The following is a 21746-nucleotide window of genomic DNA, read 5'->3' on the forward strand; positions in this document are numbered from 1 at the left end:
AATAAATGTCCTCTTACAGGACTTACTGCAAGACTCACCTTTGCAGAGCAACTGAGCAGCTCCTGTGTCTTCAGGGTCTTTTTCCAAATATGGTGCTGGATTTCTTTCATGGGGCAAAATGTCTGAAAAATGTCTGCTTCATCAGTCTATGCAGCACGGTGTCTCAGCTTGTCTTCATTAGATGCTAGTGTCCCGAAGAAATAGGCTCCAGTTTCTACTGCAAACAGGCAAAGAGCAAAAACTTCCTCCTCCCAAATTCTTATATAGGCTTCCAGCAAAGGTGTGGCCAAGAGTGAATCTAGATTAAGAATTAGAGGTGTTTATCTTCATAGCCAAATCCAAGATCATGCTTAAGGACAAGCGATATGTACCTGTAAAGAAGGCACATCCATACAAATGGAGGAATTTCCACCCTGACACAGTTCCCTTAATCTTTCCATATATCTGTCTTTTCCATAACCCTCACAGATGCCCAGGTTCATTCCTGGGAAGAGGAGGAGGTCAGTGGCAGTCTACCCTCCAGAAAGTCTCCTGGGATGCAGGTGTGCCCTGGAAAACCCTGCCATCCAAAGTTTTGATGCCTCCTGCATCTTGCCTTCCAGGCAGGAAGAAGGTCAGAACATGGCTGTTTTTGATGTCCCCAAGCCAGTGCTCAGGCAGAATGGTGGAAACACAGCCTCACAAGACCTGCTGGATCAAAAGCTACAGGGTACCATGCATCAACAAACCATTGCGGTCCCCAAAAGAATGGAGTCAGTGAAGCATTTCACACAGAGTCAAAAGCCCAGGGTCCCAGTGGGAAAAAGCAGCCCAGTCAGAATCCTGCTCACCGCTAGGACAAGACAGAATCCCAAACTCAGCTTCTGGGACCCACAGGAGAAAGCTTTCTGGCATCACACACGGCCTATCCAGAATCTCCCGAGTAAACCAAGAGTCAACTCTACCAGTGCATCAGTGGAGAGCAATGCAATGACTGTTTTGTAGGCCTGCCAGGATAGGCAGTTCCCTCCCATTGCCAACAGACTTGGACTAAAAGATTCAGCTGAAAAGAGCAAGAAAACAGCAGTCCAGGAGCCCAGCACTGAACAAAAACAGCTGCCACGGACCGGCCCAGTCGGGCTCCCGTCGTCCGCGGGAGAACAAGGCTTTAGACAGGAAGACACGGTTTCGGCGAAGAATTGACAGACAGAGACACCTTGATGGTTTTGACTCTGCTGCCACTTTACTGAAATCAAGCTAGTATTTTTATAATGATTTCACAAAAGGCACCTTAAAATTGGCATACTTCCCAGAACATTTAGACTTTTACCAAGAATACAAAGTTTACATTTTAACTCAAAATGCAATCAAACATAAAGCAGTACCCACAAATAATCTTGGCCTAAAAACTTTTTGATCAGAGTCAACAAAGGAAAAGAAACCTCAAATATAGTTTCATTATTGCTAACCAATGAAGAGGAAAGTCAGGAGCTAAGTCAGATGCCTGCCAAAGTCCCTCTCTATAACAAAATCTAACTACACCTTTGTTAACCCTCCTCCCATATGTCCTGCTTAAGATTTATGATCTTCTCTAGGAACAAGGCACTGAAGGGAGGGGGAAACTCCCGCCAGCTGCACCTCTCATGCTATTATTTCTTAAGAAGGAGCCTATTATTATTTTACTATTCTTAATGCCTATTAATACTAAATTTAATTCATTACTTTTCTTAAACTTATTTTTATTAAAGCCTTTAACAATCTACTAATAATAATTTTTTTTTATAAAGTTAGTTGTGCTGTTTCAGGTGTCACAGGGAAAGATCAAAGAATTTATTATTCCAGCCCCAGAGCCACAACTGAAGAAGCGTAGAAATCTCAGAACACGTCTCTTTTCCAAGTGGGATGAGTTTGCCAGGGACCTTCCAGGGGGCATTATTTCCGGGGAAATCATATCCCCCGCCCTGTAGCTTATGCTACTATGGCGACACTGGCGTGGGTGTGGCAAAGCAGGGCCGCTCTGGTCTCAGCCACACCCTGTATTCAGTCCAGTCCGCTTTGTTTTAGTGTCTTTGTCGGTCTCCTCTCTCTCTTCACCCCCTCTCTGTCTATGATTCAATCTTCATCACTATCTCTCTATCTCTACTTCCCTGTGTTCATCCTTCCCTCCCTGCTCTCCACATTTCCCGCTCCCCTAACTCCTCCACACATTCTCTTTGGGCCGCTCATCTTGCCTTTCCCTTGCAAGTGTCTCTAACTCTATCCTGCTTCTCCTCCTCCTCTACCTCCACCTCTCCTTCCCCCCTATGTCCCTTCCCTGCCCCATCCAGCTTCCCATCTACTCCCACACACCTCTTTCTCCATGTGTATTCTTCCCCTCAACCCTCTCTCACAGATACAGTCTCACTACACATCTTTGGCAATGGCACTGCAAAATGTTATCATAGGAATTAGAGAATTCGCTGCCAGTATAGCAGCTTCACTCATGTGCTTGGTGGTTCAGCTGGTAGAATACTAGGTTCCTCTCCCTACTGATGAGCACTAAGTCAACACACTGTAGGTTGAGGCTCATTTTAATGCTGAGAAATATCTAAATGTAAGAGGAATCAGTTGAGTGGATCAGATGACGAGGATTAGATGGCAAGGTGACCCTTGTGAGTGCTTAGGTGTCTATGGGCCAGTCCCCAGATTTTCACCTTCCATGCAAACATACATTATGCAGTGGAAGCCAAGGTTCTGGCCTTCTGCTGTGGCCTCTACTCATCTGTCTGCCTAAAATGAGGCACTTAGAGTGTGTGGTCATCTCCATTTTTTCCTCCTCAGGGTAGTTAAGATCCAGACTAAAGCCTGTGTGATCCTGCCTCAAGATCAGGTGTTCCTCTTAAAGTGATAATTGGATTACATGACTTCATGGATTCCACAATCTTGACTGGACCTTGTAAATAGCCTGGGGAGGAACTTTCCACTCCAGTTGCAGCCGGCCTTCTGAGAGCAGCCTCTTGCCTGGTGTGCACAGCTCAGAGATCCTGCTTTAGACCCCCTCTTCCCACATCTGATCCCCATTCCATCTCCTGCACAGTTCCCTCTCTCAATCCACTTCTGCTGTCTATTCTATTTCCCCTTCGGAGTGACATTCCAGCACCACCCATTGGGCCCTTCTTTTAGTAGGTCCAGGAATCCCTGAGAGAAGACCTAGGCCTCAGGTAGTATACAAAAGCAAGGAGTGTTTACTCTACAGAAATTGCCAGCATGCTGGGGCAATTTAAAGGCTCAATTTAAAGACAGTTAGGGGATTTCCCAGTGTGGTTAGGTGATCTTTATGTTGATTGGTTGGTAGGGATACAGGGGAACTCATGATTGGTGTGCAGTTAGGGGGACTGCAGGGAGTGCCCAGGTAACAAAGTGTGCCCAGGTAATGAAGTGTAATTTTGACTAGCTAGGCAGCGTGTTTCTAACTGACCATTAATTTGATTGGTCAAGTGCTTGGGAACTTTATTAAGTTATTGTTTCTAGCTTTCAGGGAAAGCTGGAAACAATATCTGGCTTACATGGACTGTAGTTTCATGTTTTGAGAAATAGAAACCCAGGTCTGTTCAATCTGAAGCCAATTTTGAAGCCTGCCATGGAGTCAGACTGACTTACTATTCTCCTCACTTGTTACTTAGCTTCTTTGGGTCTGTGGATTGTAGTCTGGTTTATTCTGTACTGCGGATCTAGTACCCACTATAACTGAGTACATACCATGTGCATCTTTCTGCGTCTGGGTTACCTCACTTAGGATGATCTTTTCTAGTTCCATCCATTTGCCTGAAAATTCCATGATTTCTTTGTTTTTAATAGATGAGTAGTATTCCATTGTGCAAATGTGCCACAGTCTCTTTATCCATTCTTTGGTTGAGGGACATCCAGTTTCTGGCTATTATGAATAAAGCTGATATGAGCACAGTTGAACAAGTGTCTTGGTGGTATGGTGGAGCATCTTTATGGTATATGCCCAGGAGTGGTATAGCTGCGTCTTGAGATAGAACTATTCCCAATTTTCTAAGAAATTGACAGATTGATTTCCAGAGAGGTTGGACAGGTTTGCACTCCCACCAACAATGGAGGAGTGTTTCCCTTTCTCCATATCCTCTTCATCATGTGGTATCACTTGAGTTTTTAATCTAGCCATTTTGACTGATGTAAAATGGAATTATGATTAAGTGGTTTCAATTTGCATTTCTCTGATGGCTAAGGACATTGAGCATTTTTTTTTATGTGCTTCTCAGTTATTTGAGATTCCTTGGTTGTGAATTCTCAGTTTAGCTCTGTAGCCCATATTTTAATTGGATTATTTGATTTATTGATGTTTAATTTCTTAAGTTCTTTGTATATTTTAGATATTAGTCTTCTGATGTAGGGTTGGTGAAGATCTTTCCCCAATCTGTCGGTTGCCATTTTGTTGTATTGACAGTGTCCTTTGACTTACAGAAGCTTCTCAGTTTCATGAGATCCCATTTATTAATTGTTGATCTCAGAGACTGTGCGGTTGGTGTTCTGTTCAAGAAGTTGTCTCCTATGCCAGTAAGTTCCAGACTTTTTCGCACTTTATCTTCTAACAGATTTAGAGTCTATGGTTTTTTGTTTGTTTGTTTGTTTTTTTGTTTTGTTTTGTTTTGTTTTTGTCAAGGTCTTTGATCCACTTGGAATTGAATTTTGTGCAGGGTGATAAATACGGGTCTATTTGCATTTTTCTATATGCAGACACTCAGTTAGACCAGTACCATTTGTTGAAGATGCTTTCTTTTTTCCATTGTATGGTTTTGGCTTCTTGGTTGAAAATCAAGTGCCTGTATTAGTGTGGGTTTATTTCTGGATCTTCAATTTTGTTCCATTGATCAACCTGTCTGTTTCTATGCCAATACCATGCAGTTTTTATTACTATTGCTCTGTAGTATAGCTTGAAATCAGGGATGTTGATACCACCAGAAGTTCTTTTATTGTTCAGAATTGTTTTGGCTATCCTGGGTCTTTTATTTTTCCATACTAAGTTAATGGTTGTTCTTTCCAGGTCTGTAAAGAATTTTGTTGAAATTTTGATGGGAATTGCATTGAATCTGTAGATGGCTTTTGGCAGGATGGTAATTTTTATTATGATAATCCTACTTATTCAAGAGCATGGGAGATCTTTCCATCTTCTAAAATCTTCTCTAGTTCCTTTCTTCAAAGACTTGAAATTCTTGTCATATAGGTCTTTCACTTCCTTGGTTAGAATTACACCAAAATATTTTATATTATTTGTTGCTATTGTGAAGGGTGTTGTTTCCCTAATATCTTTTTCAGGCCTTTTGTCACTTCTATAAAGGAGGGCTATTGATTTTTTGAGTTAATTTTGTATCCAGACACTTTGTTGAAGGTATTTATCAGCTGTAGGAGTTCTCTGGTGTCACTTAGTGTCTTAGGGTCACTTATGTATATTATCATATCATCTGCGAATGGCAATACTTTGACTTTTTCCTTTCCAATTTGTCTAGTTTTGATCTCCTTTACTTGTCTTATTGCTCTCACTAGAAGTTCAAGTACTATATTGAGGAGATATGGTGAGAGTGGCAGCCTTGTTTTGGCCCTGATTTTAGCGGGAATGCTCTAAGTTTCTCTCCATTTAACTTGATGTTGACTATTGGCTTGCTGAATATTGCCTTTATTGGGTCCAGGTATGTGCCTTGAATCCTTGATCTCTCCAAGACTTTAAACATGAAGGGGTTTGGCCAAGGGCCTTCAGCATCTAATGAGATGATTATGTGGTTTTCCTTCTTTCAGTTTGTTTATATGGTGGATTACATGGTTTTTGTATGTTGAACCATCCCTGCATTCCTGGGATGAAGCCTACTTGATCATAGAGTATGATATTTTTGATGTGTTTCTGGGATTCAGTTTGCAAGTATTTTATTGACTATTTTTGCGTCAATGTTCATAAGGGATATTGGTCTGAAATTCTCTTACTTTGTTGGGTCTTTGTATGGTTTAGGTATCAGGGTGACTGTAGCCTCATAGAATGAGTTTGGCAATATTCCTTTCATTTCTATTTTGTGGAATACTTTGAGGAATACTGGCATTAGTTCTTCTTTGAAAGCCTGGTAAAATTCTGTGCTAAAACCATCTGGCCCAGGGCTCTTTTTGGTTGGGAGGCTTTTGATGTCTGCTTCTATTTCCTTAGGGGCATGGGTTTATTTAAATTGTTAACCTGATTTAACTTTGGCAAGAAAATCATTCATTTTATTTAGATTTTCCAATTTTGTGGTGTATAGGTGTTTGAAGTATGATCTAATGATTTTTTGGATTTCCTTGGTGTCTGTCGTTATATCCCCCTTTTTATTTCTGATTTTATTAATGTGGATACTCTCCCTCCTTTTAGTTAGTTTGGCTAAGGGTTTGTCTGTCTTGTTAATTTTCTCAAAAAACCGGCTTTTGGTTTTTTGATTCTCTGTATTGTTCTCTTTGTTTCTAGGTTATTGATTTCAGCCCTGAGTTTGATTTATTTCTTGCTGTTGACTCCTCTTGAGTGTGTTTGTTTCCTTTTTTTTTCTAGAGCTTTCAGGTGAGCTGTTAAGTTGCTAGTATGAACTCTCTCCTCTTTATGAAGACACTGAATGATATGAACTTTTCTCTTAGCACTGCTTTCGTTGTGTCCCATAAGTTTGGGTATGTTGTGCCTTCATTTTCATTGAATTCTAGAAAGTCTTTAATTTCTTTCTTTCTTTCCTCCCTGACTCAGTGATCATTAAGTAGAGAGTTGTTCAGTTTCCATGAGTTTGTAGGCATTCTATTGCATCTATTTATGTTGAAGTCTAGCTTTAATCCATCGTGGTCTGATAGAATACAACGTTCTGTTTCAGTTTCCTTGTATTTGTTGAGGCTTGCTTTGTGTCTGAGTATGTGGTCAGTTTTGGAGAAGGCCCCATAAGGTGCTGAGAATAAAGTGTATTCTTCTGCGTTTGGATGGAATGTTCTGTAGATATCTGTGAGTTCCAATTGACTCATAACATCAATTACTTTCGTTATTTCTCTGTTTAGTTTCTGTCTCAATGATCTGTCATCTGTCTATTGGTGAGAGAAGTGTATTGAAGTCTCCTGATAGTAGCATGTGTGGATCTATGTGTGATTTAAGCTTTAGTAATGTTTCTTTTACAAATGTGGGTGCTTTTGTATTTGGGGCATAGATGTTTAGAATTGAGTTGTCATTTTGGTCAATTTTTTTCTTTGATGAGTCTGAAGTGCTCTCCCCATCACTTTCGATTAATTTTGGTTGAAAGCCTATTTTATTAGATATTAGAATAGCTACTCCATTTGTTTCTTGTGTCCATTTGCTTGGAAAGCCTTTTTCTAGCCCTTTATTCTGAGGTAGTCTATCGTTATTGTTAAGAGTCTTCTATTCCTATTATTCTTAGGTTTGGTCTTTTCATATTGTCCCAGATTTCTTAGATATTTTGTGTCAGGAACTTTTTAGATTTAACATTTTCTTTGACTGATGTATCAGTTTCTTCAATCATATCTTGTACACCTGAGATTCTCTCTTCCAACTCTTGTATTCTGTTATTGATGCTTGTTTCTATAGTTTCCTTTCTCTTCCCTAGATTTTCCTTCTCCAGGATTACCTTGGATTGTGTTTTCTTTATTGCTTCTATTTCCATTTTAAGGTACTAGACAGTTTTATTCATTTCCTTTTCCCATTTGGTTGTCTTTTTATGTATTTCTTTCAGGGATTTACTTAGTTCCATCACCTGTTTGATTGTATTTTCCTGTGTTTCCTTTAGGGATTTATTTCATTCCTTCACCTGTTTGGTTGTATTTTCCTGTAGTTCTTTAAGTGATTATTTTTTTTCTTTTAAGGCCTCTATCATTTTCATAATCTCGAATTTAAGATTGTTTTCTTGTGCTTCCAGTGTGATGGTATCCTCAGGGCTTGCTGTGGTAGGATATCTGCGTTTTGGGGGGTGCCATTCAGCTCTGAGTTTTGTTGCTGGTGTTCTTGTGCTGACCTCTAGCCCTTTAGTTTCTGTTACTAGGAGGCCTGGTGGGCTCTGATGGAAATATGTCTCTGGGGTTGTAGATAGAGCTCATGGTCCCGGATGGCCGGAGTCTGCTGGTTTTCCTGCTGCCTTCTAATCTGTACTGTCTCCTGTGCCTCAGATTGGGGTGGGATTTGGGGAATGGTGCAGGCAGGGGGACTGGGTTGGTCTCAGGGCGCAGGGCAGGCTGGGTTCCAGGAAACGGCGCAGGCCAGGGAACTGCTGCTTCCTCTGATCTGTCCTGGTCTTGGGGACTGCAGACCCGGGTGGGTGGCTCAGGCCAAGTATTCTTGTTATGTCATGATGCTTAATTGCATTGGTTCAAAATCTTTTGTTTGCATCTGATTCAGGAAATCAAAGCCAACAGATCCAGAAGATGGAGTCACACATGAAGACCCAGGGCCATGGAGCAGTTCTAGCAACAGGCAACCAGGGAAAGCCAACAGGCCCATGGGCACAGAATGTGCCCCCACCGGAAGAGGAGAACCCTAGGGTGAGTGGAGGCCTGTATGTGTCAGTAACTACTGGGGCTAGGTGAGACATGGACTGGGCTTCTTCATAGAACATCTGTGTTGAGGGCTTTCCACCAGAGAAGATTGCTGGGAACATGGGTTTAAGTCAATAGAAAGTCTTGATTAACCAGCTGGCAAAGTACACTGAGCAGGTCCTCTGCATCCCAGGGGATAACTGAGCTTTTCTCAGAGTTAACTTTCAAGCACAAAATCATATTCTGGATCGACATACTTCAGTTACCCAGAACATGAGGCCAAAGGCAGAAATGCCAAGGCCAAAAGGCAAGGGTTATACATTGAGATATTTTTCCAGAACTATGGACCTGAATGGACTGGGTCTTGTTTTCATTATGGCCGACTGAAGTGACTATGGAATGAGTTTCACAGCATAAATAGTGCTTTCATCAGGGAGTCAGTTGTGCCAATATCTAGGGGTTTGCTAAGTTTTGGGCTCTGTTAAATTTGTTGCGTTCATTCATGGTCCTGACCATAGCAGAAGTATCAGAAGGCCAGGCAGAGGAGCTGCTCTCCCTGCATGTGGACCTAAGAAGACACTGGGAAGTAGGCCCAGGCTCTTCAGCAGGATTGGTTCTTTGGCAGATACAGGGTTCACACCCATTCAAATGTTAAGTGTGCTTGTGTTTTTTTTTTTTTTTGCTTCATGCTCCGTTCTTATCACTCACTGACTTGTGATTTTTTTTTTCCTGAGTTCACTTGTTCTGATTTTTGTGTCCTTGAGACATCAGTCTCCTCTGCAAGCCTATTGTTCTCACCCAGGGGCTTCCCAAATTTATAAATATAGATAGCTGGAGGTGATCTTGATGGACAGGTTCTGCCTACTTCTACATATCCTAAGGATGACAGAGCCTAGGCTTCCACCAAACATTGTTCATATGGATTTAAGTTGAGAATCTCCCAATCTAGCCCATAGACGCCTGAGCTCTCATACCAGCTCCCTTGCTTTAAACTTTACCCTCTTCTTCATTGTCTGCTGAATTCTATATGAGAAAAGAGAAATGTCTTATGACTGGTATTGTTAATAAAATATAGCTTGGATACAATACATTGAATGACCTCATGAGAAGCACATGGCATGTAGCAGCCCAAGGACAACACAGGGTGTGGTACCTGAGGAGATGCACAAAGAGAAACCTTGGCTGACATCTGTTTGGGGCCCACCACTCACAGAGAGCTATAGACACAGCTCTGAAAGATCTCAGCAGGCTAACAGGGAAGAGAAAGGAAAATCACTGAAGTGTGCCAGCCAGTCAGACAGGCCAAGCTGTGGGGCTTCCACTCAGTGTCAAACACTGCCTCAAGCACATAAGTTACAAAAAAAATGCATGATGAAACCAATATCTTCCAGGAGCTTCAGCACTCTGCTCTGAAACTCCAGGTGCCTTGATTTTCACATGAATATGAGAAACATATATACACACAGCCACACAAAAACAAACAGAGAGGCAATATGGGGGTGAGGGGCAGTGAACACAACAGTTTGATGCATCCTTCAAGCCCAAACTACAAAGGGTGCTGAGATGAAAGGGTGTAATGAACAGCCAGGATTTAGACTTTGTGAGGAATGCAAAGTCCTGGCCTCATAAATGGAAAGCAAGCAAAAGCAGAGGTATGGGGACAGTGAGTGGCCTCATAGTGGATAAAACTCAGAATAGGAACTCAGTAAGAAGCCCACTGAGTCCTAAAATTGATGCAATTGACCTTTGTGACCATGACATCTGTGACCAGCAGCCTGGAAGGACAGGCCTACAAACTGCCCTGTCTCTCAATGGTCTTAAGATCACAAGGTGGGGGTACCTATGCACAGTGTCAGAACGGCAAACCTGATGGGGTAGGTTGAGAGCCTCTTGGGTTTGTGGCTCGTTATTGGGCCATAGGTCCTGTGAAAACCCCATGCCTTCGGCCCAAGAACACCACTGCAGACATAATTTCTAGGCCAATTTTATTACTGGAAGTGGAAAACATCATACAATATGACAACTCATGCAGAGTTAGGACGTTGAGGTAGCTGAAAAGACATACTGTATACAGGTCATTGATAATCACAATGGAGAGGACAGGTGACTTTTCTTCAGAGGTCTTCTCAGGTCAGAGTCCAGAGTCCATGCTGAGGTGAGGCTCTGTGCAGAGATGTGAGTCCACGCACACCAGAAGGGTCATTTGGAAGTGGATCTGACAGGTCCCAGTCATGTCATCTAGCTGGCTAACCCAGAGAGGACCAGTCTGAAAGTGTCTGTCAAGTCTGAGCAGGAGGGTGGCATCTGCTGTCCCATCACTCACTGCCCATCACTGTCTTCTGAAGAGGAGGAGACCTGAAGGTCCTCATAGAGGACACTCACTGGGACCTGGGAGCGTGCTGCTTCACCTTTCTCCAGGAAGGCAGGGCCCTCCCAAGGAGCTGTTTGCTTCTCATGGGCAAGTGCTGGGGACACTGTCAGGAACCTGGAGCTCCAGCAGTCACCATTAAGTCTAGTAAAGACCATTCTCAGGGACTGGCGTACAGCATGGCTGGTAGATGGTTGAGAGGACTCAGCATAGGGTGTGGCTGAGACCAGAGCAGGCCTGCTTGGTAGCTGTTCTTGGTCAGTGCTGGGCAGCTGGGCTGCTATTTTCTTGCTCACTGGCACTGCATCTTTCAGTCCAAGTCTGTTGGCAATGGGAAGAGACTGCCTATCCCGGCAGGCCTTCAAAACAGTGCTTGCATTGCTCTCCTCTGGTGCACTGGTAGAGTTGACTCTTAGTCTCTTTGAGGATTTCTGGCTAGGCAGTGTGGGCTGCCAAGAAGCTTTCTCACCTGGGGTCCAGAAGCTAAGTTCAGGGTTCTGTCTTCCCTGATGGAGGGCAGCATGCTGGCTGCGCTGTGTTTTCACACCGGGACCCTGGGCTTCTGACTCTGTGTGAAATGCTTCACTGACTCCATTCCTTTTAGGGACCACAATGGGTTGTTGATGTGAGACACCCCGGAGCTTTTGATGCAGCAGGTCTTGTGAGGCTGTGTTTCCACCACCCTGCCTGAACACTGGCTGTGAGACCCCAGGGACAGCCATGTTCTGACCTTCTTCCTGCCTGGAAGGTAAGATGCAGGAGGCATCAGAGCTTTGGATGGCTCCAGGGTTTCCAGGGCACATCCGCTTCCCAGGAGACTTTCTGGCACGTGACACAGTAATCTGAATTTGGTTGGTCACAGACTTCTTTGTGTTTCCAGGACTGAACACTGGCATCTTGGGATGCTGTGAAAATAACAATTGCAGGATAAATTGACTATGTAAGTCTTCCAAATAACACAAGGACCTCATAAGATTATCATGACAGAAAAACTCTTGTATAAGTTCACTTTAAGGTGAAGGTACTCAGTCTGAAATGGTCTACATTAGTTATCCAAAAGCTGCAGAATGAGAACCTGTGGTGGGGGAGATGCAGAGGGATTGGGACATGCAATGTGAAGAGTTTCAGCCTCACTGTGAAGTTTCCTTGAGCTGAACTCTCATCACTCAAATGTATCTGCATGTGTACATGTGTTTTATGTAAAGAATATATGATTTTTACAGAAATCTTTACTTATTTATATATGATATAAATAGACAGCTAAGCAGAGGGCCATGAGCCTTTTGTGGTCAAGAGAAAAACAATTCAAATTACCACGCAATTTCCAGTGTATTGAAAACCCCTAATCATGTCACCTAGGATGTAAAACAGGGGAAAAGGTATGTTAAGATGACATGACTTGAATATGACTCTCAAAATGAGAGTCAACTCTGCAGCCAACATATTGGGATGGAATAAAAATAAAATAAAAATTTTAAAGGATATATTCATTGCCCTAAAAGTTCTCCAATAAAAGTCTAGATTTTGGAAGCAGCACACAGAATCAGTTCAAAATGGAAACATTAAAATCTGAGAGAAGATCATTAGAAGGCTAGAAGAGCAGGCCATGTTTGTAATATGACCTCAGAAGGAAGGACCACATGGAGACCAGGAGACAAGGTCATGCTCAAGGACAGGTGAGGAGGAGCCTGCCCATCCTCCAGGAGAACTGGTCTACCAAAGGAGAAGCACACAGCAGAGGCTCACTTGCTCCCCAAAACCCAAGTCAGTCTGAACTATGAAAATGACCAAATGAGTCCTTGCTGCATCAGAGAGGACTGATTCGATGTGACATGCATGGGGTCGTGAATGGAGCAAGCAGGTGGTGCAGCAGGGAATGGGCAGGTGGGGCAGAGCACAGAGAAAGGGACTTTCAGGAACAGAGCAACTGCTGCTACTCACAACCAGGTTGATGTGCTGGCCCCTCCTCTGTGGATCCATGGGGAGTTTCTGGAAGGGAGCCTTCCTCTGCTGCTCATCACCTCTGTGGGACAGACAATGGTGTGGAAACACATCAGCTCTACCCACCCATTCACCCACTCTCACTCACCCACTCTCCACTCACTCTCTGTAGCTAGTATACTACTTACTAGCTGTCTGGCCCTTTCAGTGTTTGGGGACAGAGAGATGAGTGATGGTACCCCATGAGCTTTGCTGCACCCAGAGCCTTCCCTCTGGCCAGCCCTTCCCCATCACTCACCTCTGTCCAGTGACTTGACTAGGTTTCTTTTCTGTCTTGGCCTGGCTTATGGGCCCTGGTTTCTGGAGACCCTGTGTCCTGCGAGGATCCTGATTCTCTTTCTCCTTCCTGGCTCCCAGAGGCTGTGGATCTAGGAGCTTTTGGCCATACTTGATTGGGCACCTTCTGCTCCTTGCTGTGTGGCCAAAGGCCCCACACTCTCTGCATTTTACCTGTGAGTAGCAAATGAGATATTAGTGAGTCAAAAAGGGATCCAGGTACCTCTTAGGGATAAAGGGTTAAAATGCCTGCAATGTTTTCTCTCCAGAAAATGGTTGTTTCTTTGAACCCGGAAGAGGTAAGCACACTTGAAAGATGCATGAGTGATGTCAGTGAGCCTTGTATGTGCCAAAGGACCAATCCTGCTAAAGAGAGGCTGGGCTTACTTCCCAGTGTCTACTCAGGTCCACATGCAGGGGGAGTAGTTCCTTTGCCTGGCCTTCTGATACCTCTGCTACAGTCAGGACCATGGACAGATGCAACATTTCACAGGGCCCCAGAACTTAATAAATTCCCAGACACTGGCACAACTAATTCCACAATGGAAGCTTCATTCAGACTGTAGAACTCAACCCACAGACACTATCACCTAACAAAATGAAAACAAGACCCAATGTGTCTGAGTCCACAGTCCTGGGAAAATCTCCCATGTCTCTCACCTGTGCATTTCTGCTTCTGGCCTACTGTTCTGGGTAACAGAAGTATGTCAACCCAAAACATGTTTGTTTGTTTGGTTGGTTTTTGTTTTTGTGCTTAAAACCTCACCCCAAGAAAGGTTCAGTGATCCCCTGGGATACAGAGGATCCAGTCAGTACTCTGCCACCTGGCTAATCAGGACTTTCTATTGACTTAAAGCCATGTTCCCAGCAGTCTTCTCTGGTGGAAAACCCACAACAAATAGGTTCTCTGAGGGAGCCCAGTTCGTGTCTCACCTAGCCCCAGTGGTTGATGACACATTAAGGGCTCTACTTACCATAATGTTCTCTTCTTGCCATGGGGGAACCTTCTGTGTCATGGGCCCTCTTGGCTTACTCTGGACTTTCTGGGCTGGAACAGCTTTATGGTCCTGAATCTTCATGTGTGTCTCCTGCTTTATCGCTGAATCTGGAGTTGTTGGCTTTGATTTCTTGAATCAGAAGGAAACAAAAGAGTTTTAACCAATGAAATTAGTCCAGCTCCCACTCCATGGAGCCTTTCCCAACTTAGACTGTGCTTCCCCCTGGCAACCAGCTCTCCTGGCACCTGAGCTTCATCCCGATGCAGGTCTGGGCTCACTGGATATAACAGGGCACAATCTGTGGCAGAACAACAGCTTAGAGAGGCTTCAGAGCCAGCCTCCTTGATATAGGACATGCGAGCTGTAACAAATTTTGTAGAGGAATTTTAATTCAGAGCATGACTGTTCTGGCAAGAGATCCAAAGACCTTCTAGGTCTATGTGATACGGCTGGAGTACAAACATGCTTTTAATCCAGGAGGCATAGACAAGGCCAGCCTGGTATAGAGCAAGTTTCAGGTTCAGAAAAGCTGCTGGCACACACCTTTAACCCCAAACGATGAAGGTAAAGTTAATTTGTAAAAGGAAACACCCAGGTTTGAAAGTGATGTCTAATTGAATCACAGAAAAAGAAAGTGACAAATCTGAGAAGATTCTACAAAACAGGATACACCCACTTTCACAAGAAGAGAGAAAAACTTAAGGGGCAATGCAGAGAGAGGAAGGAGGCAGTTTTAGAGGGACAGTAATGCTGAGACAGGTCGCAGAGAGAGAACTCGGGTGAAGACCAAATGAACTAGAGAATGAGAAGGAGCCAGGGGATTAGAGCAGATTGCTGGATTTAGTTTGAGGCCAAGCAGAACAATTCAGAGGCCAAGAGAAAAGCCAGATTGAATAAGTCAGCTGGGAGAGAGTTTGGGTCAGAACAGCTGAATTGAATCAGCCAGCTATGAGCTTAGAAAGAACTAGACAGGATGAGCTGAATAGCAGTCAGTCTCAGAGGCTAAAATCATTCTAGGCCTCGGTTATATTGTATGGAGGCTGGAAGCTTCCAAGAGTAGGGCTAGGTTAGCAGACAGAGGAAGCCTCCCAGACAACAACTGAAACAGGTGAATAAATGTCCTCTTACAGGACTTACTGCAAGACTCACCTTTGCAGAGCAACTGAGCAGCTCCTGTGTCTTCAGGGTCTTTTTCCAAATATGGTGCTGGATTTCTTTCATGGGGCAAAATGTCTGAAAAATGTCTGCTTCATCAGTCTATGCAGCACGGTGTCTCAGCTTGTCTTCATTAGATGCTAGTGTCCCGAAGAAATAGGCTCCAGTTTCTACTGCAAACAGGCAAAGAGCAAAAACTTCCTCCTCCCAAATTCTTATATAGGCTTCCAGCAAAGGTGTGGCCAAGAGTGAATCTAGATTAAGAATTAGAGGTGTTTATCTTCATAGCCAAATCCAAGATCATGCTTAAGGACAAGCGATATGTACCTGTAAAGAAGGCACATCCATACAAATGGAGGAATTTCCACCCTGACACAGTTCCCTTAATCTTTCCATATATCTGTCTTTTCCATAACCCTCACAGATGCCCAGGTTCATTCCTGGGAAGAGGAGGAGGTCAGTGGCAGTCTACCCTCCAGAAAGTCTCCTGGGATGCAGGTGTGCCCTGGAAACCCTGCCATCCAAAGTTTTGATGCCTCCTGCATCTTGCCTTCCAGGCAGGAAGAAGGTCAGAACATGGCTGTTTTTGATGTCCCCAAGCCAGTGCTCAGGCAGAATGGTGGAAACACAGCCTCACAAGACCTGCTGGATCAAAAGCTACAGGGTACCATGCATCAACAAACCATTGCGGTCCCCAAAAGAATGGAGTCAGTGAAGCATTTCACACAGAGTCAAAAGCCCAGGGTCCCAGTGGGAAAAAGCAGCCCAGTCAGAATCCTGCTCACCGCTAGGACAAGACAGAATCCCAAACTCAGCTTCTGGGACCCACAGGAGAAAGCTTTCTGGCATCACACACGGCCTATCCAGAATCTCCCGAGTAAACCAAGAGTCAACTCTACCAGTGCATCAGTGGAGAGCAATGCAATGACTGTTTTGTAGGCCTGCCAGGATAGGCAGTTCCCTCCCATTGCCAACAGACTTGGACTAAAAGATTCAGCTGAAAAGAGCAAGAAAACAGCAGTCCAGGAGCCCAGCACTGAACAAAAACAGCTGCCACGGACCGGCCCAGTCGGGCTCCCGTCGTCCGCGGGAGAACAAGGCTTTAGACAGGAAGACACGGTTTCGGCGAAGAATTGACAGACAGAGACACCTTGATGGTTTTGACTCTGCTGCCACTTTACTGAAATCAAGCTAGTATTTTTATAATGATTTCACAAAAGGCACCTTAAAATTGGCATACTTCCCAGAACATTTAGACTTTTACCAAGAATACAAAGTTTACATTTTAACTCAAAATGCAATCAAACATAAAGCAGTACCCACAAATAATCTTGGCCTAAAAACTTTTTGATCAGAGTCAACAAAGGAAAAGAAACCTCAAATATAGTTTCATTATTGCTAACCAATGAAGAGGAAAGTCAGGAGCTAAGTCAGATGCCTGCCAAAGTCCCTCTCTATAACAAAATCTAACTACACCTTTGTTAACCCTCCTCCCATATGTCCTGCTTAAGATTTATGATCTTCTCTAGGAACAAGGCACTGAAGGGAGGGGGAAACTCCCGCCAGCTGCACCTCTCATGCTATTATTTCTTAAGAAGGAGCCTATTATTATTTTACTATTCTTAATGCCTATTAATACTAAATTTAATTCATTACTTTTCTTAAACTTATTTTTATTAAAGCCTTTAACAATCTACTAATAATAATTTTTTTTTATAAAGTTAGTTGTGCTGTTTCAGGTGTCACAGGGAAAGATCAAAGAATTTATTATTCCAGCCCCAGAGCCACAACTGAAGAAGCGTAGAAATCTCAGAACACGTCTCTTTTCCAAGTGGGATGAGTTTGCCAGGGACCTTCCAGGGGGCATTATTTCCGGGGAAATCATATCCCCCGCCCTGTAGCTTATGCTACTATGGCGACACTGGCGTGGGTGTGGCAAAGCAGGGCCGCTCTGGTCTCAGCCACACCCTGTATTCAGTCCAGTCCGCTTTGTTTTAGTGTCTTTGTCCGTCTCCTCTCTCTCTTCACCCCCTCTCTGTCTATGATTCAATCTTCATCACTATCTCTCTATCTCTACTTCCCTGTGTTCATCCTTCCCTCCCTGCTCTCCACATTTCCCGCTCCCCTAACTCCTCCACACATTCTCTTTGGGCCGCTCATCTTGCCTTTCCCTTGCAAGTGTCTCTAACTCTATCCTGCTTCTCCTCCTCCTCTACCTCCACCTCTCCTTCCCCCCTATGTCCCTTCCCTGCCCCATCCAGCTTCCCATCTACTCCCACACACCTCTTTCTCCATGTGTATTCTTCCCCTCAACCCTCTCTCACAGGTACAGTCTCACTACACATCTTTGGCAATGGCACTGCAAAATGTTATCATAGGAATTAGAGAATTCGCTGCCAGTATAGCAGCTTCACTCATGTGCTTGGTGGTTCAGCTGGTAGAATACTAGGTTCCTCTCCCTACTGATGAGCACTAAGTCAACACACTGTAGGTTGAGGCTCATTTTAATGCTGAGAAATATCTAAATGTAAGAGGAATCAGTTGAGTGGATCAGATGACGAGGATTAGATGGCAAGGTGACCCTTGTGAGTGCTTAGGTGTCTATGGGCCAGTCCCCAGATTTTCACCTTCCATGCAAACATACATTATGCAGTGGAAGCCAAGGTTCTGGCCTTCTGCTGTGGCCTCTACTCATCTGTCTGCCTAAAATGAGGCACTTAGAGTGTGTGGTCATCTCCATTTTTTCCTCCTCAGGGTAGTTAAGATCCAGACTAAAGCCTGTGTGATCCTGCCTCAAGATCAGGTGTTCCTCTTAAAGTGATAATTGGATTACATGACTTCATGGATTCCACAATCTTGACTGGACCTTGTAAATAGCCTGGGGAGGAACTTTCCACTCCAGTTGCAGCCGGCCTTCTGAGAGCAGCCTCTTGCCTGGTGTGCACAGCTCAGAGATCCTGCTTTAGACCCCCTCTTCCCACATCTGATCCCCATTCCATCTCCTGCACAGTTCCCTCTCTCAATCCACTTCTGCTGTCTATTCTATTTCCCCTTCGGAGTGACATTCCAGCACCACCCATTGGGCCCTTCTTTTACTAGGTCCAGGAATCCCTGAGAGAAGACCTAGGCCTCAGGTAGTATACAAAAGCAAGGAGTGTTTACTCTACAGAAATTGCCAGCATGCTGGGGCAATTTAAAGGCTCAATTTAAAGACAGTTAGGGGATTTCCCAGTGTGGTTAGGTGATCTTTATGTTGATTGGTTGGTAGGGATACAGGGGAACTCATGATTGGTGTGCAGTTAGGGGGACTGCAGGGAGTGCCCAGGTAACAAAGTGTGCCCAGGTAATGAAGTGTAATTTTGACTAGCTAGGCAGCGTGTTTCTAACTGACCATTAATTTGATTGGTCAAGTGCTTGGGAACTTTATTAAGTTATTGTTTCTAGCTTTCAGGGAAAGCTGGAAACAATATCTGGCTTACATGGACTGTAGTTTCATGTTTTGAGAAATAGAAACCCAGGTCTGTTCAATCTGAAGCCAATTTTGAAGCCTGCCATGGAGTCAGACTGACTTACTATTCTCCTCACTTGTTACTTAGCTTCTTTGGGTCTGTGGATTGTAGTCTGGTTTATTCTGTACTGCGGATCTAGTACCCACTATAACTGAGTACATACCATGTGCATCTTTCTGCGTCTGGGTTACCTCACTTAGGATGATCTTTTCTAGTTCCATCCATTTGCCTGAAAATTCCATGATTTCTTTGTTTTTAATAGATGAGTAGTATTCCATTGTGCAAATGTGCCACAGTCTCTTTATCCATTCTTTGGTTGAGGGACATCCAGTTTCTGGCTATTATGAATAAAGCTGATATGAGCACAGTTGAACAAGTGTCTTGGTGGTATGGTGGAGCATCTTTATGGTATATGCCCAGGAGTGGTATAGCTGCGTCTTGAGATAGAACTATTCCCAATTTTCTAAGAAATTGACAGATTGATTTCCAGAGAGGTTGGACAGGTTTGCACTCCCACCAACAATGGAGGAGTGTTTCCCTTTCTCCATATCCTCTTCATCATGTGGTATCACTTGAGTTTTTAATCTAGCCATTTTGACTGATGTAAAATGGAATTATGATTAAGTGGTTTCAATTTGCATTTCTCTGATGGCTAAGGACATTGAGCATTTTTTATGTGCTTCTCAGTTATTTGAGATTCCTTGGTTGTGAATTCTCAGTTTAGCTCTGTAGCCCATATTTTAATTGGATTATTTGATTTATTGATGTTTAATTTCTTAAGTTCTTTGTATATTTTAGATATTAGTCTTCTGATGTAGGGTTGGTGAAGATCTTTCCCCAATCTGTCGGTTGCCATTTTGTTGTATTGACAGTGTCCTTTGACTTACAGAAGCTTCTCAGTTTCATGAGATCCCATTTATTAATTGTTGATCTCAGAGACTGTGCGGTTGCTGTTCTGTTCAAGAAGTTGTCTCCTATGCCAGTAAGTTCCAGACTTTTTCGCACTTTATCTTCTAACAGATTTAGAGTCTATGGTTTTTTGTTTGTTTGTTTGTTTTTTTGTTTTGTTTTGTTTTGTTTTTGTCAAGGTCTTTGATCCACTTGGAATTGAGTTTTGTGCAGGGTGATAAATACGGGTCTATTTGCATTTTTCTATATGCAGACACTCAGTTAGACCAGTACCATTTGTTGAAGATGCTTTCTTTTTTCCATTGTATGGTTTTGGCTTCTTGGTTGAAAATCAAGTGCCTGTATTAGTGTGGGTTTATTTCTGGATCTTCAATTTTGTTCCATTGATCAACCTGTCTGTTTCTATGCCAATACCATGCAGTTTTTATTACTATTGCTCTGTAGTATAGCTTGAAATCAGGGATGTTGATACCACCAGAAGTTCTTTTATTGTTCAGAATTGTTTTGGCTATCCTGGGTCTTTTATTTTTCCATACTAAGTTAATGGTTGTTCTTTCCAGGTCTGTAAAGAATTTTGTTGAAATTTTGATGGGAATTGCATTGAATCTGTAGATGGCTTTTGGCAGGATGGTAATTTTTATTATGATAATCCTACTTATTCAAGAGCATGGGAGATCTTTCCATCTTCTAAAATCTTCTCTAGTTCCTTTCTTCAAAGACTTGAAATTCTTGTCATATAGGTCTTTCACTTCCTTGGTTAGAATTACACCAAAATATTTTATATTATTTGTTGCTATTGTGAAGGGTGTTGTTTCCCTAATATCTTTTTCAGGCCTTTTGTCACTTCTATAAAGGAGGGCTATTGATTTTTTGAGTTAATTTTGTATCCAGACACTTTGTTGAAGGTATTTATCAGCTGTAGGAGTTCTCTGGTGTCACTTAGTGTCTTAGGGTCACTTATGTATATTATCATATCATCTGCGAATGGCAATACTTTGACTTTTTCCTTTCCAATTTGTCTAGTTTTGATCTCCTTTACTTGTCTTATTGCTCTCACTAGAAGTTCAAGTACTATATTGAGGAGATATGGTGAGAGTGGCAGCCTTGTTTTGGCCCTGATTTTAGCGGGAATGCTCTAAGTTTCTCTCCATTTAACTTGATGTTGACTATTGGCTTGCTGAATATTGCCTTTATTGGGTCCAGGTATGTGCCTTGAATCCTTGATCTCTCCAAGACTTTAAACATGAAGGGGTTTGGCCAAGGGCCTTCAGCATCTAATGAGATGATTATGTGGTTTTCCTTCTTTCAGTTTGTTTATATGGTGGATTACATGGTTTTTGTATGTTGAACCATCCCTGCATTCCTGGGATGAAGCCTACTTGATCATAGAGTATGATATTTTTGATGTGTTTCTGGGATTCAGTTTGCAAGTATTTTATTGACTATTTTTGCGTCAATGTTCATAAGGGATATTGGTCTGAAATTCTCTTACTTTGTTGGGTCTTTGTATGGTTTAGGTATCAGGGTGACTGTAGCCTCATAGAATGAGTTTGGCAATATTCCTTTCATTTCTATTTTGTGGAATACTTTGAGGAATATTGGCATTAGTTCTTCTTTGAAAGCCTGGTAAAATTCTGTGCTAAAACCATCTGGCCCAGGGCTCTTTTTGGTTGGGAGGCTTTTGATGTCTGCTTCTATTTCCTTAGGGGCATGGGTTTATTTAAATTGTTAACCTGATTTAACTTTGGCAAGAAAATCATTCATTTTATTTAGATTTTCCAATTTTGTGGTGTATAGGTGTTTGAAGTATGATCTAATGATTTTTTGGATTTCCTTGGTGTCTGTCGTTATATCCCCCTTTTTATTTCTGATTTTATTAATGTGGATACTCTCCCTCCTTTTAGTTAGTTTGGCTAAGGGTTTGTCTGTCTTGTTAATTTTCTCAAAAAACCGGCTTTTGGTTTTTTGATTCTCTGTATTGTTCTCTTTGTTTCTAGGTTATTGATTTCAGCCCTGAGT

General features: G+C 42.9%; 1 protein-coding gene across 1 annotated transcript; it reads right to left on the minus strand.

Annotated features, from left to right (window-relative positions):
- Positions 1-10587: 10587 nt before the first annotated feature.
- On the minus strand, positions 10588-15375 carry LOC132653565 (putative protein FAM90A13P). Its single transcript, XM_060381345.1, has 5 exons — positions 15304-15375; positions 14131-14283; positions 13119-13330; positions 12821-12902; positions 10588-11784 (listed from the first exon to the last, which is right to left on the minus strand). Exons 1-5 carry the CDS (start codon positions 15373-15375, stop codon positions 10831-10833), a joined length of 1473 nt encoding a protein of 490 aa, XP_060237328.1. The 3' UTR covers positions 10588-10830.
- Positions 15376-21746: the final 6371 nt, after the last annotated feature.

Source organism: Meriones unguiculatus, chromosome 4 (assembly GCF_030254825.1).
Source record: "Meriones unguiculatus strain TT.TT164.6M chromosome 4, Bangor_MerUng_6.1, whole genome shotgun sequence".
In the NCBI taxonomy this organism is placed as follows: Eukaryota; Metazoa; Chordata; class Mammalia; order Rodentia; family Muridae; genus Meriones; species Meriones unguiculatus.

What these genes read in the sequence shown, in the direction of transcription:
- LOC132653565 (XM_060381345.1), bottom strand. Translation starts at nt 15,375, where the DNA reads ATGAAAGAAATCCAGCACCATATTTGGAAAAAGACCCTGAAGACACAG. An exon ending in GGCAAGAAGAGAACATTATG is followed by an intron (nt 13,331 to 14,130) that starts GTAAGTAGAGCC and finishes TGCTACTCACAG; the next exon opens with GTAAAATGCAGAGAGTGTGG. An exon ending in GCCAGCACATCAACCTGGTT is followed by an intron (nt 11,785 to 12,820) that starts GTGAGTAGCAGC and finishes TTATTTTCACAG; the next exon opens with CATCCCAAGATGCCAGTGTT.